At 38.7% G+C, this 16,096-nt stretch overlaps 1 protein-coding gene across 1 annotated transcript; it reads right to left on the bottom strand.

Moving 5' to 3' along the window:
- Positions 1-3,785: 3,785 nt before the first annotated feature.
- Positions 3,786-14,106, bottom strand: galr2b (galanin receptor 2b). The gene is made up of 3 exons (XM_026164468.1): positions 13,937-14,106; positions 10,302-10,684; positions 3,786-5,656 (listed from the first exon to the last, which is right to left on the bottom strand). The coding sequence occupies exons 2-3, from the start codon at positions 10,673-10,675 to the stop codon at positions 4,891-4,893; spliced, it is 1,140 nt and encodes a 379-aa protein (XP_026020253.1). The 5' UTR covers positions 10,676-10,684; positions 13,937-14,106; the 3' UTR covers positions 3,786-4,890.
- Positions 14,107-16,096: the final 1,990 nt, after the last annotated feature.

Here is a 16,096-nt window from a genome sequence, read left to right as displayed (position 1 = left end):
AACACAGTGGAAAACCAAATCGATTTTTTTGTCCCTGTGGAAGAGGACAGATATGGGCCGTTGAGTTTCTAAGCTTGCTGGAAAAGACGTTAACATGCGGCATTTGGGAAACTCTCCTTCAAAATTAAATTAAAATACAAAAGTAAAAAATGTGAAACAGTAATATTCTGCTACAATATAAAGTGAAAATATCTAACTATGAATTCATCTAAAATGTACAAATAAAAAAAGCAGTAGCATTCTTTCAGGGCAAGCAAGCCGAGCAATGCTTGCCCATTGAAATCGAAACATAGACATCAATTAAAACCTACAAAGTTGAAAGTAATCCCTGTTCTTGCATATCTACCACTGATCTATCCTAAAGCTTGTTGCTGGTTTGCATCCGTCATTCATATTTTGTGGCAGCCACTGGAAATCTGTTGCATCTTTTGTTCCCATATCTGTTTTGTTTCATTTAACAAAAGCTGGTGCTGCTCAAGCTGTGAGGTCAGCGGCCTTTCTGGTTGTTTGTACACTCTGTTCTTTGAGAGGAGACTGATGGGAGACTCACATGCCAGCTAAGCTGCTGCTGACTCTGCTTTTACTGCTCTGAGATCATCTATAATCTGTGCTTTGTGTTGAAACAGAGATAGCATTAGCTAGTAAACAAAAATGTAAAAAACTGAAAAATAGAATAGAATAGAATAGAATTCAACTTTATTGTCATTGCACATGCACAGGTACAGGGCAACGAAATGCAGTTTGCATCCATCCAGAAGTGCTTTAGTGATATAGATATATTACAATATATATTAGCAATAATATAGATATGTGAGTATATTACAGAAATGGGTCTATTATGGTATGTTATAATGTACACGGTATGAAGTATGTTGTGAATATTCTATAACTATAAGTATGTACAGGCTGTAGTGAGTACAAGCTATGTACAGGATATGAACAGGATATAAATATGAAAAACTATACAGAATATGAAATAAATAGCTTTACAGAATCTGGGATATACAGCTATACAGAAATAGGAACTATGCAAGTTGTAAACAGTTGTAGGATTAAAGATTATCGAATGTACAGAATGATTATTTACACAGAGCTATACAGTAGTGCAGTTAAGATAAGTGAGGGTGTAGATAGTTTCTACAGAGGCTATATAAAGTGCTAGTGGTTGTGAGTGGTGGTTCAGTCCATGTTATTATTGTGTTTGAGGGTACAGTTGTCCATTGTGGGTGTGTGTATGTTCAGTCCATGAGTTTAACGTGGGTCAGATGTCAGGAGGCAGAGTTCAGGAGTCTGACAGCTGTGGGGAAGAAGCTGTTCCGGTACCTGGTGGTCTTAGTCCGGAGGCTCCTGTGGCGCCTCCCAGAGGGCAGGAGGGTGAAGAGTCCATGTGATGGGTGACTGGGGTCTTTGATGATTTTCCCAGCCCTTTTCAGACACCGCTTCCTGTAGATGTCTTTTATGGCAGGAAGTGGTGCTCCGGCGATGCGCTGGGCAGTTTTCACGACCCTCTGCAATGCCTTCCGGTCCGAGGCAGAGCAGTTCCCGTACCAGACTGTTATACAGTTGGTCAGGATGCTCTCGATGGTGCAGCGATAGAAGTTCACCAGGATGTCTGAGGACAGGTGGTTCTTCCTCAGAGTCCTCAAGAAGAAGAGGCGCTGGTGAGCCTTCTTGACCAGCTTGGAGCAGTTGGTCGTCCAGGTGAGATCCTCGGAGATGTGGACTCCCAGGAACTTGAAGCTGCTCACACGCTCCACAGCCGTCCCCTTAATGTGGATGGGTGGATGTGGGTCAGCATTCCTCCTGTAGTCCACGATGAGCTCCTTGGTCTTCTCGGTGTTAAGCAGCAGGTTGTTTCTGTCGCACCACTCAGCCAGACGATCCACCTCCTCCCTGTAGGCGGCCTCATCGTTGTCACTGATGAGGCCAATCACCGTGGTGTCATCTGCAAACTTAATGATGGTGTTGGAACCATCAGCAGGTCTGCAGTCGTGGGTGAAGAGGGAGTAGAGGAAAGGGCTCATCACACAGCCTTGTGGTACACCGGTGTTCATTGTGATGGTAGATGAGCAGCGGTTATCCAGCCGGACATGTTGGGGGCGGTTGGTCAGGAAGTCCAGTAACCATTTGCAGAGAAGAGACTTTGCGTAAGCTTTCGCTTACAGATAAGCTTGCCCAACATGTTTAATATAGAGAAATTAGTGTGCAGGTTGATGATTTAAAAAACTCCTTTAGCATGTTAACAATAAAAGCCTTGATAATGGAGAGCTGACAGCCACTAACGGACACCTGATTTTTAATGCATTATAAGAGGTTGAACACAATGTAAACTGCGCTACTTAAAGTCGGTTATTTAAACTGAACATTAACCCTCAATAAAGAAATATTAGTCCAGATAAAACTGATGGGGAAAGTTTTTTTTTCTGCTTTTTCATAGTTTGGTAATACTCCTTTCACTAAAGGATTATAAAAAGCAATACGTCCAGAACTCCCCATTGTATGTAAAAATGGTTCACAAAGCTGAATACAGCAGCTAATATAACCATCATTGCATAATTAAGAATATTAAGTAAAATATTTTGGATTACTAATAGATTTCTCAAAACATACATTCCAAACATAATCTTACAATCAGATTTGTTGTTATTTTTCAAAAACAGTCATTTGCAGTATAGATAGGGACAAAATGCATACTCTTTTTGTGGATTTTGTATCAAAAATGTTTTACAATAGCAGACCAATCACTAGATCTGACAAAAATCTACAGAAAATCCTTTACAGAGCTTTTTTGTGGCTGTTGAACATTTACCCGTTTACTTCACAAACCTCTAACTCAGACAGTTTACCAAGTATGGCGGGGAAATTTTGCATGGCTCTAATTTTAAGCACCTACTCATGTTCAGTTGAATGGCCTAGATGTTAAATATTCTTTGAGCTGCTTAATGCTAAGTTTTATGAAGTAAGCTTCGCAGTAAATGAAATATTTCTTCGCTGAGTGGACAAGAAGAGCATTTGAAGATATTCAACACAAACAGTTTAAAGCTACAGTGAGTGTTGCAAAAGCAGAATTTTTTTTTCTGCTTTTGCATTGGAGAAATAAGAAAGAATTCTATTTACCTCAAGTGTTAAACAGAGCTCCTTATGTAGTATAAAATAAGCAAAGACAGATGGCACTGACCTAGCATTTTTGTTGGTGGCAGGAGAAACCAGAGTACCTTGATAAAAAAAAATACGAAGATGCAAACTCCACACAGGTTTGAACCCAGGACTCTCTTTCTGTGAGACAATAGATCTAACCACTGTTCCACCGTGTGCGAGGTAACCTCCTGGAGCTTATTTTGCTACAACAAATAACCTCAGTACAGTTTCACAGCAGAAAATAGTTTATTTGTTTTTAGGTGTGATACACATTGTTTTAAATCACTTTGATAGATATTTATTTAAATATATTTTCTTAAAATGTACAACAGAGATATACTTAAGTAAGCTGTATACCATAGGATGGGATGGGAAAGTATTACAGCAAACACATTTCAGTATAATTTTGCAAAGAAACGTGTTGCATCTTGAAAGAAGTGCAATCTTTCAAGGTGAAAACTGCATCTCGCACAACCTGAACAGAAGACAACAAAGAAGCTTTGTACAGCTCTGAGGTAGGAGACAACCATACAGCAACACAAAATAGGGACACCCTGTGGGTGTGCTTTCATTTGGAAAAATAAAGCAAATGTATGATAACCAGTTCACAGTTTTTTAAATACACAAATAAAATACACTTAATACATACATTTTAAAATACATAAATCTCAATATATAAGTATGCCTTTTGAGAAACATATTTATTTAAATATAGCATTTCACACCAAACATGCCATGAATTTGTTAATCACAAAATACAATTATAGCAATAAACTATGCCCAGTTTTTTTTTTAAAGATTTCTACCAACAACTGCTTGGTATCAAATTTTGCTGACACCAAACATGTTATTTTTACTTAACATGTACCACCTGTCAATATCTTCAAAAGACAGAACAGCATCTTCATGCAAAAATACAAAACAATGAATCCAAATAACATTCTGCTCCACTTATGGAGCCCTAATGACTTGGAGGTTGAAGTAGGTCAAAATGTTGTATATAGTGCAGCTAAAATTGAGCTAATGCCGGATAAATGCCATATTAGGGCTCGAAGCACCTGAACACGAAATCTACAGTTGAACATGGTGTTGGAAATGCTAATGAATCCCATAAGATGGTCTTTATATGGAGGAGGAGCACTGCTTTGCTGTGCATTGCCATATTTCTGACTTTGATGCCTGAGCTCTAGAGGGACCCCAATCCTCCATGAAAAAGCTTGTTTGAAGTCAGAAAAGTAGCATATAGTGCTGACTCACATGAAATTCCCTCCCCAGTTGCCAACGTATTAATATTTTTTTTTGGGGATCAGGTGAAGCATACCATAACATTATAGGACAGGTTCTGTGTTGGTCCTAGAAAGTGTTAGGACAATATGAAGTCTCAAACATTGTGACAAATGACAATATGAGGTAAAGTGCAAACCATGATTAAGGCAAATAGTGAAGACAGGGGAAAGTGAGAACATTTCTCATTTAGCTTAACAATAAACATTTCTAACTTTCTAAGTAACAGGAAGTTGTTTTGGGATATAAAATATATGTTTAGGTAAGTGATAAAACAAATACATTTCTGTAGTGGACTAGCTTTATGCTCCTTAATATCTTGTCTCTCCAAATATGAACAAATCCCTGTTCATCTTTTTTGCCATCAAAAATATGAATATATGAATAGTAAATTTTTAAACATTAGCTTCAACGTCTTTCACAAAAGGCAATCTGTGCTGAGCCAATTTAGCCAATCTGAACCAGTTGTCAAGTCTGCTGCTGCTGAAAGGGCAAATTCAGGGACACGGTGGCTTCTCTTGGCTCTGCGACTGGCCTGTTGATCATTTCACATTCATTCTGTCGCACGTTCTCCTCGTTCATCTGTGACACCTCCGTAGAGCCGGCTTCAAACCCAGGCACAGTGTTGGCCACATGAACCACGTGAACCTTATTTCTCCCATGCTTACTGAGGATGCAGCTGAACACCTTCTTGAAACCTTTGCGAAAGTGTTTGGAGACCAGAGCGTACACGATGGGATTGACACAAGAGTTGGCGTAGGCCATGCAGTGAGAGAGAAGCCTGAAGGCATATGTGGTCTGATTAAATGGGAAATCTCCATACAGGTAACACAAGATCACCACGTGGTACGGCAGCCAGCATATACAGAAAAGTACAGTGACGATGATGATCATTTTGGTGACTTTGCGTTTAGCCCTCTTGGATTCTGACATGCCGTCCAGAGGGTCAACAGCCGTCCACAGGTACTTGATAGTTCGAGTGTACGAGAGGCTCACGATGAGCACAGGGATGACATAGCCAAACAGGAAGGTGCACGTATCCAGCACCTTACGATTCTGCTCCTCCCAGCCGGGGATACACACAGTGCTGTTGGCATAATCAATCAGGTCATAGTAGCTGAGATATGGACCCGCAAAGACCAGGGAAAGACCCCAGATAACTACCATGGCAACCACAGCATTACAAGGGGTTCTTAGCTCCCTGGAGCGCAGAGGATAGCGAATAGCCAGATACCTATAAAGACAAGAAAATAACATGTTTGAGCTATAATCTAGACTGCAAAATACAGAAAAATGGGGACAGCAGGTTAAAAACTTTAGTAATTAAGTCTGAATTTATAACTGTATAAGTTAAAATGTAGAAAGTGAAAGATTACTTGTGACTGCATATCTTTAGTCTATATAGCTGTAATGTACTTTAAATGTTTTAACTGTAATAATACAAGAACAATACAAAAACAATACAAAACAGTCAACATATCAAAAGCACTTAAGGGAGAAAAACAGCTCACATGAGTGTGTGATTATGTTGCATATGTGTCCTAAATTCTTGTATATACTCATGGATAATATAACTGACAACAATGCATTACATTTAATTAGATTTACATTCTGTAATATTTATTCTTAATTTGCAAAATAACCAGTAACCAAAGCTGTAAAACCAATTTTGTGGAATAAAAGGTGAAATATCTGAGCTTCAAGAAGCTGAAATCAATGACTTGTCATTTTATCATTGTCTTGACCTATAAAAGTCACTTGAAAGCAACAGTTTCCTCAAAGAATAATTTCAAGGGCAACAAAATAATGGAATTTTATTGCACACAGTCACATGTGATTGTTCAAACACAATTTTCCCTAGTGTGATTGTACTATAAATCCAGAGATTTATAGTAAAGATACCAGCTTTTTGGCATATTTTCCAATACAGCACTAAAAAAATAAAAGAAACACTTTGAAAATAAATCAGATCTCAATTGGGAACAAAAATGAAATCTACACTAATATGAACTGGATAGTGTATTATGAATGAAAGGATGCCACATTATTTGATCAAAAATCAACCTGCAGACGGCTGAAGACAATGAAAATCACAGAGGATAAAATGATGTGACACATTTGTCCATTTTACTGAAACTTCATTGCAGCAACTCAAACAGGTACTTAGTAGCTTGTAAGGCCCACATGTACTTGTATGGATGCATAACAACATTGGGGCATGCTCCTAAAGAGTTAATGCACGGTGTCCTGTGGGATCCTCCTCCCAGATATGGACCAGGACCCTCAGGTGTTCTATTAGATTTATGTCATGATATCAGTTCCTTTATTCTCCGAGAACTGCCTACATACTCTCACCACATGAGGCTGGGCATTGTCACATACCAGGAGGAACCCAGGACACAAACCAGTGCAGTCAGACCATCACTGACCCATCCAAAAAATGGTCATGCTGAACAATGTTACAGGCAGCATAACGTTCTCCATGACTTCCTTCATGTATGTCCCATTTGCTCACCCACCTGCTGTGGGAAAGGATAGGGTGCCAGTGGTGGACTTGCTAGTTTTGGTATTCTATGGCAAATGCCAACTGGGCTACACAGTTCTGGACAATGAGGAAATCTTAAGTTATTTCTGATTGGTCAGAGAGATTCACTCAAGTGTCCAGCTGAAGGTCATTTTGTAGTGCTCTGGGTGTGCGCATCTTATTCTTACTTGCACAAAGAAGCAGATACCGACCCTCTGATGGCTTAAGGAACTTCTACGGCCCTATCTAATGCTCCTAGAGTAACTGCCTGGAATATCATGCTCTTGTGCTTGACTGTGCTGGGAGACACATCAAACTTTTCAGCAATGGCACATATTAAAGTGCCATCCTGGAGGAGCTGGACTACCTGTGTGACCTCTGTAGGCCCCAGGCATCGCCTCATACCACCAGCAGCAACAGGGACCGCAGCCAAATGTAAAACGAGACTGAAAAAGAGTCAGAAAAGATGTGTAGGGAAAAATGTCCCCTCTAGTGCATCTCTAAGTAATTTCATTGACAACAAAGCACCTGAAATTGATTAACCACCCTCTCTGCTACTTAACCGACCAGATCAGTATCCCAGAATTTTAACTGACTTGATTAAAAAGTGTCTCTTTGATTTTTTGAGCAGTGCAGTTGGATCCTTTGAGTAGGTATTATTGTAACAGTAGTGCCACCTATACATTCACAATGAATTCACTCACACTGAAGTTTTGTGGTTGACTGGTAATCATTCACTTACTCCACTGCTGTTTGTTGGTTCTACTGAATAAGACACCTTAGAGACAGTAATATCCAGAGAGAGGGCTTTTAGGCTTTTTCAGTAAGACGAACTTGCATAAATTGTAAAACAGCAGGAATAACAGAAAACATGCTTGCTGTGCTGTGCTTTTGATTTTACTCAGCAGGTAGGAGATGAAGGCGCAAATCCCACAAGCCACTATGATGCTTTCAATAAAAGCTGTCTCTTTCAATAATCTTACAGCATACTGATTATCACATATTATCTCTGCAGTTGGAACCTCATCATTTCTTGGTTGGTTAGTCTTTAAATATTTGGCATATTTAACATGCTGCTTTATGTGTTATATGTTCTCCAAGGGAGTATTTTGCCAAAGGCAGGAATTCTCAGAAAACAAAATGTCCATGTCCTTGCTTTTCACATTTGTAGGACACTTCAGAAAGCCCAGTAGAAACTGAGAAAACAGCCTTTCTGGTTTTTGAAAGCTCAGTGAATTGGGGCCACGGTGTTTTACATTAAATTCAAAAAGCAGTCACTTTGAACCTGCTGGTAACTTGAAACCTCAGTGGTTTTGAAAACTACAAGTATTCAGACATTACTCTTTAGTTAAATTGAATTATCTTTACAAGGATTAATATAAAACAAATGGGTCTGTTTATGCGCTCATGGCAGAAATGAACTCTTTATGTATCCAAATAATGTTTTACTAAATTTAAACAGAAACAACATTTATGAATGATTCATCTGTGAGCCTTTTTTAATACATAATTCTGCACCATAAAATCAGAGAATACATATTATCTGCCTGCAGATAGCACATTCAGCAGCAAGTCATCCCTTTACACCGTTTTGTCTGTGTGTGTGTGTCAGTGCTGCTATTCCCCCAGGCTTATCCGTGGCTTAATTTCTGCTGGGGATTCTTGGTGTAAACTGTAACAGTTAGCTTTTTCTATGCGATGTTGCTGTTTTTGTTTTGTTTTTCCTTAATAATCAGTGAAAGACAAAGGAAGAAGACAGGACATGTTCATTACCCTCCCGACTCAGGTGTTACTGTTCTTTTCCACACTGAGGGGGAAATGACTATTGAATCCTCTGGAGTGTAAACACAGCCAGTGTGAACAGAGGGGTCTGCTGGAGAGGGCAGCTGCACACTTACAGCTCATATTGACTGATTATTGCTGCCCAACAGCTATAATGATGGCTTACGGCTTATTCTCCGAGGGATATAATTTTTAGCTTCTGGAGTCCATGTTTAAACTCCAGATGCGAAAAATGCATTTGTGACCAATTAAATGTGTAATATTTCGCAGACATTGCGGGAGAGTAAACAAAATAAAGCACAACAAAAAAATTAACAGCGTGACCATGCAAATAAAAGCTTTCTCAATGCTTTCCTTAGGGAGTTTTGAAGGCTTATTGTATGTCCTAGAAATGAAAAACAATGGATTCAGTCGTTCAGTTTTTCCCAAAATCTTGGCAGATTGATGTATTTTTTTCTTCCTTTATTTAAAACTATATTTGTTGTCATATTTGCAATGTGGCAGGTGGAATATCACATTTTTCATCATTTACACAGGCATTTTTCATCCCACCTTTAAACTAAATTTGTATTTGAGCCCAGATATTTGTGCCCTCAATACCCTTCTCATTTCCTCTCTTTAATAAATTTATGTCCTTGCATTAAATAATTTCCTTACATTAATAATCCATGCCCTTGCTTGTTTTTCTCTTCTCCTTTCTCTTAGATATAAGACGCTAGAAAGCACTGGCAATACACATTGGCATCAAAGACACTGAATGTCTTAGATGTTAGAGAAAGAACATGTCGGCTTTTAACATGTTTTGTGCAATATCCAAATGCCTACATTTAGAGTTTAACAATAAAGGACAGACTGTGAGAGACACAGCTATAGCTGTTGATTTGATGGAAGTAATTTCTGTGTACAACAAGCTTGAGGCTAATATTTTCTAGATTAAAGAGAAATATGTGAGTGTGTGATTAATTAGGTTTATTTTAATTTCAGATCCATTTTTTTGTGTTAAAAAGTATGTGCCACCTGAGTTCCCTGAAAATTTATGTTGACACCAAGAAAATGACCAACAGCTACTCATAGTTTGATTAATAGAATATTAGTAATGAATAATATCATTTTGGGTGATATATCCAAGCACAAACATAGAGACAAAGAAATACAGCAAATGCTTAAATTGCTGTGGCTCAGACTTCGGTGGTAGATCTGCTAAATGAAACGTAGGTGGTTCGATTGTGTTTTCTTTTTCTTGTTAGCCAAAATGATCGTCCTGTTTAATAAAACAGAGTATTGCAAGGCATGTTGCTAACCAAGCTAGCTAGTCTTAGCTAGCCTTAGCTGATAGAAAAATAAGAGCAATAACAACGAAGTGGCAATAGCCAACATAGCAAACTTCACTTCAAAATGTTATCCACAAATGGGAGATGTTATATATAGGCTATGCATTTATCAAGCAAATAGAACAAATATGATTGATTTCAGATTCTTAAATATGATAATTTGCTAATTTTTCTGTTCTTTGTGGGTGAAATTTGCTTTAGATGTTCGGTATTTCAGCAAAACAAGTATTTTGAAGCAATACCTGTCAACAGACACGGTGGCCAATGTGAAGCTGCTGGCGTACATGGTAAGGTTGATAAAGAAGTGGACGACTTTGCACATGAAGGAACCGAATACCCATCCCTCCAGAGAGTAGATGGTAGCTTGGAAAGGAACGCAAAAGATGATGAAGAAGAAGTCAGCCACGCTCAAGTTGAGTATGAACAGATTGGTCGTGTTGTACGCGACCTGTCCGCTTCGCAGCAGTACAGCGAGCACCAAACTGTTGCCAATGGTGCCGAGCAGGAATATGAGAGAGAAGACCACTGACACAATCACACTGGTGGGGTTCAGTTGATAGCTTTCAGATACATTGGCCTGCCCTCCCGGCCAGGTGAAATCCTCAAAGTCTGACATTGTGCAGGTCTGGAATGAGAGAAGAAAGGAGACAAATGTTAGACACCACTATCTTGGTGGTTTTAGAGTCACTTCTGTGTACGTCTTAAATCCCATTAACTGATAACACTGTTGTCCGAGCCAAACCCTTTCTTATCGGCTTATGCACTGGTGGTCGATGTTGACAATATGATGAAGAGGTAGTTTCTTGACAAGTTATTTACAACTTTTCAGAGTATGCAAAAAAAAGGCTGCATGCACCAGAGGATTTTTTCATCCAAATAATCCCTAGTTGGCTCATGTTACATGTATTAATGAGACAACAATGAAAGGCTGCTTTTAATTGGATGATGTTTTTGACAGATGTACTGGGAATATTTTGAGTGTTTAATTACAAGAAATTTTGCTTTTAAATGTTACAGGATGAATTTCAGTGGTATTGCTTATTTTATTCCCTTTATCACAGCATTAAGTATTTTTATTAATCTTTCTAGGCTTATTCATGTATGGGAGACTTGCAGTTAACAGTTTGCTGCTGTTTAATCATACATCACATCTGCTGGTTTTGAATATGAAGCAGGTGGTTTTCAGTTTAGTGGATCAATCCATTAACAGGTGCTGATTGAGTAATTCTCCTTTGTAATTCAAGGAATTTTTGCAATGCTCACCGGCAAAATCACTCTGTGAAAATCAGAAGACCAGAAGCTCATCTCTGCTTGAGGGGATTTGCTCTCAGGAAGATTACATCAGAAGGGATCATCTGTTCATGATGACAAATGGTGAGCAGAGTTTTTTTTTTTCTTTGTGTTTCTTTCAGTTTTTGACCAGCAACAATATCATATTAGAGCTTGTGATGTGCTGCAGTTTCATAAAGTGATGTCTCCAGTGAAATCAGGGTGCACTTTCGGCCATTTTTGGTAAATTGTTTTGTGACAAGTGGCGCAAAATAAGGACTTGAAAGTAAAGAAGTGCTCTTAATTGTGACTTAGTGAGACATACATGAGGTAGTCTCCAAATGTTTTATTCAAGCCCTTTTATTTGTCTGATTTCAGCTAGATAAAAATGTTTAATCAGCTGTTTTTAATTATTATTATTCCCAGCTGTCATTTAATAATACTATTAGCTTCTGGTTGTCATTAAAAAGAATGCTTGCTGAGTACATAAGAGCCTAGAGTTTGCTTTGTGTGCTTTGTCCTTTTGGGCCATAAATATTTAATTCAGAAAATTCTGAGTACCATTATAGGTAGCTGGAAACAAATACACTGCTTCCAGCTATTGGGAATACTAATTTTTCTACTGAGTGAACTTCAAGAAAACACTGACATTGGTTCCTAATAAGACATCACAAAAGAAATCAATGATTTATCATCTTTTAAGGATGGGCTGAAAAAATATTTTAAAAAAGTCAATATTTTCCTTTTAATCGTTTTTTTTTTTTTTTTTTTTGTAGAGTATGCCATTCAATTTGAGCAAAATAAAAAACACACATAAAGCCGATATTTTGAACAGATTATTATTTTCTTAACAATTTATTTATTTGATTGTTATGCCCGGCCATGAAAGCGACTAAAGACAGAAAACCATCCACATATTTGTTGACACCCATCTTTGTCTACCAAGCTCAAACTACAAACATCAAAATCAAAAGAAAAGAAGAAGAAAAAACATTTTTAATAATAGATTGCATTTATATAGCACTTTTCAGGGCCCTCAATGCACTTTACAACTCCACTATTCATTCATTCACTGGTGGAGGCAAGCTACAGTTGTAGCCACAGCTGCCCTGGGGCAGACTGACAGAAGCGAGGCTGCCATATTGCGCCATCGGCCCATCACCAGTAGGTGGTAGGTGAAGTGTCTTGCCCAAGGACACAACAACCGAGACTGTCCGAGCCGGGGCTTGAACCGGCAACCTTCCGGTTACAAGATGAACACTCAACTCTTTGAGCCATGATCGCCCTTCCTGAAACTGGAATCTCCCTAAAGAAGGAAAACAGTTGGACTAAATTGAAGCGATGTGAATAAAGGTTGCTCATTATCCTACCTTAATCAATTTTTTTTATGAAAGACGTGGTGAATGATTAATGCTTCGAGTCTGTGGTAGCAGAAAACTGCTTGTAAAAGAAATCACTGAGCTTGGGTGAAATTACAGCATGGACACGTTCTGACTGCAAATGGACAGAGTGGATTTTAATTTGGCAGTCTCCTTATAAATTATGAAGAAATCAATCTTCTGTTTTTTTAAAGAGAGGGAAGCAAAATCAAAATGAAAAAAAAATGCTGTTAATGCAGATAATAAATCGTCGTATGTTGTGGCTTACTTTGACTCACTCTCAGCCTTTTTTGCTTTTATGTATCAGTCCTCAGCAAGCTGAAGATTAATTATTGAACATTGCTATTAAACATTCAGCATCCTTTGGGTATTACACTGTACTGCCATCTACATCCACATAATCAAAATTGTGACAGAGCAAAATTAGGAGATATACTGATTACAGTCAGTGGCAAGTAAGTGGAACTTAACGTCGTGAGAGGAGATAAAGTAATATATCCTCATTAACCTTACAAAGAGACAGGAGTATAATATCAGCTGGTTGTTGCTGCAGAGGTATTTTCCTCACAGCTTTGAGTTCATGCCAGGCTTTAACTTTCTCAAGCATGGTGAAGATGAGTCCCCTTCTTTCCCACTAGGAAAGGTAGTTGGGGCTGATATTACATTTCCAACTGCAGAGGGATATCTTGGCTAAGACTCCACTGAGCAGGGAACATGTTTAAGCCTCAGTGGAATCGCAGAAAACAGAGACCCGTATACACGAGTTTGATCGTCTCATAGCAGAGCGTGCAGTACCTAACAGGTTGTGAAATTTACAGACTGTGGTTGAACTGCAGACTGAATTTTCGGTGGAGAAGCAATGAAAATAGCAGAGCTAGAGAAAAAATAGAAGTGCGATGGGGATGTAGGGCAGCCTGAAGCAGACATTGCCAAATGCGGCTTTATTGTGAGTCTAAAAATAATGACCACAGAGAAGACATTGCATCACTGGATTTCACATCATTATCAATAAGAAACAGAGCTCGACTAGAGTATGTCATTTTAAATCTTCATGTCCGGCAAACTTTAAATATCAGCAGAGGGGCTACAACATTGTTGCATCCTATAATCAGGTGATACAAATATGCTGATAAATATAGACCGCAAATGTTCTATACATACGAATGTTTACACTGCATGAACAGCAGAATTAGCATGCAGATCAGGCAGATGCAGTATGATAAACCTACCAGATGGGTGGACAGTATCCAAAGCGTCAGTACTCCTCTCAGATTAGGAATGACACTCCCAGACCCTTTCTGTTGAGATGCTCATACTCTTTGCTGTGAAACCTCTGTTCTACCAATGCACACTGATATCTGCCTCCCGTTGCTGGTATCTTACTCTTTCTCCGCCCCCCCCCCCCCCCACCACTCTTTCTCTGGTGAGGACTCCTCCTCCACATTCACTTTAATGTTCACACTTCACTGCAGAAAAGCATTGCAGAGCCAAGGTATGAAGGCAAGCCGCAGCAACTGGCGGTCTATTCATGCTCACTGTAAAATCAGGGGGATCACTGACAAATAACCACAATAAGTGGCAGTGATAGCCCGTCTCTAAAGACTACTCTGCACCCAAGCCAGCCTGCCCTCAAATGAGGTGCGGGTCTTAGCATTTAGGCTTTACCCTATCTTACAGGTTTGTAGCGAGTTTAGCTGAGGGGGAGAACAATTCAATTTACTCAATTCAAGAGGGAGCAAAGGGAATGCAGTATTGTCAGTGGTGGAAGTTGAATTATTGGGTAAAGTTAGGCCAACATTAGGTTTTGATATTTAAAGGGGTGTAAAGTCAATAGGGAATGCAATCCATTTTACTGAATGGATGCTGCTGTGATGTCACATGACCAGTGTCAGAGACTATTTAACTGCAAGTAATTAAACAGAGTTAAAATTAGTAGTTGTTTGCTGGATGTTGGACTACTACTGTTAAACATGAATTTGTAAAGCTGAATGTGAATATTTCAGGTTTTTTCTAGTTACAAGTTTTAATTTTTGTTATTTTGTAGTAGTTTCACAGAGGTTGTTGCATGTCGTTTTAAAAGTGTCCATTAGATGCAGTGCTTCCTCCTGATGGATATGTACTTACACCCAGCGAATATGGGGAAAATGTACTTATTTATTTTTACTGCACAATAAAAAACAGAATGGTCATTAAATACACATAAATAATACTGCACATGCAACATGTAAAACAAGGAAATTGAGATTTTTCTGTATTATATGTAGTTCTCAGTTTTATGCTGGTATTATGAAGAGAAACATTTGGAAGAGCCCATGTTTACTACTGCATTATATTTGCTTTTAACTGAGAGACTGAGCTTGTGACCTAATCTGTGTTCCAGCTGTTTTGACCAGTAAAACAGTTTGCAGTCTCTCATGTTGTAATGTCTCTTTCAAAATGCCCCAAATGTTTTCGGTGGGTTACAAGTATATCATATTGAAAAAAAGCATGCAGGTATAAAACTGTATTTTTGCACCAACGAGGACAATCCCAACATTCCCGTTATGGTGTGCAGCGTACGCATTGCTGTAAATGGAGAGACTCTTGAGGGATGGCTGTTATGAGGAAAGGCAGCACAGAAACTTTACCAGCAGCACATATCGTTGTGTTCCTCAACTTTCGGTCTTTTACCCATCTACAACCATCTACAACCATCTGTAAAAAACACGCCAAAGACTCTATCATTGTTTGGGACTGCATTCAGCCAGTGCTGTTGGGGAGCTTGTCAGAATTGATCCCTGTTTTCTTTTTTTAGCACAAACTCCCAAACACATGGCAAATGCAGTAAAAGCATACCTAGATAGAAACAAAAATACACAATGGAACATTATCAGTCATGGACTAGCTTCCCCAGCGCTCCAGACCTAAACATTATAGAAGCAATGTGGGATCATCTTGACATAGAACAGAACAAAAACCAGGCAACTTACAAATAATAGCTTTGGATATATTCCTCAGTAAGACTGGAGAATCACTCCTGAAAACCTCTTAAAGAAATTACAACAAAGCTTGTCTAAGAGAGTTCAGGCTGTGTTGAGGAATAAAGGGTGGTCATCCAAAATTATTGACTTGCAAGGTCGTTAGAGTTGTGCAAACTGTTTCAATAAACCTATGTCAAAATTTCCTAGCAAAATATAAGGAAATGAGAGGTGGCTCAAGACTTTTGCATAACACTGTAGTGTTTAGAGATTGTCTGTGTCAGACTTCTGTAGTTCTGCCTAATGTTTTACTGTATGCATTCATAGCCAATAGTAGGTGTAAGTGCTTTCATATCACTATGCATGTTTTATATCAACATTACTAGACAACTGCTAACAAACAAACAAACAATAAAAACCATAGATAGAATC

Source organism: Astatotilapia calliptera, chromosome 4 (assembly GCF_900246225.1).
Source record: "Astatotilapia calliptera chromosome 4, fAstCal1.2, whole genome shotgun sequence".
NCBI classification, from domain to species: Eukaryota; Metazoa; Chordata; class Actinopteri; order Cichliformes; family Cichlidae; genus Astatotilapia; species Astatotilapia calliptera.
Note: the sequence above shows the minus strand (reverse complement) of the source record. Positions and strands in the feature narration are given on the sequence as shown.

What these genes read in the sequence shown, in the direction of transcription:
- galr2b (XM_026164468.1), bottom strand. Translation starts at nt 10,675, where the DNA reads ATGTCAGACTTTGAGGATTTCACCTGGCCGGGAGGGCAGGCCAATGTA. An exon ending in GCCACCGTGTCTGTTGACAG is followed by an intron (nt 5,657 to 10,301) that starts GTATTGCTTCAA and finishes TTGTCTTTATAG; the next exon opens with GTATCTGGCTATTCGCTATC.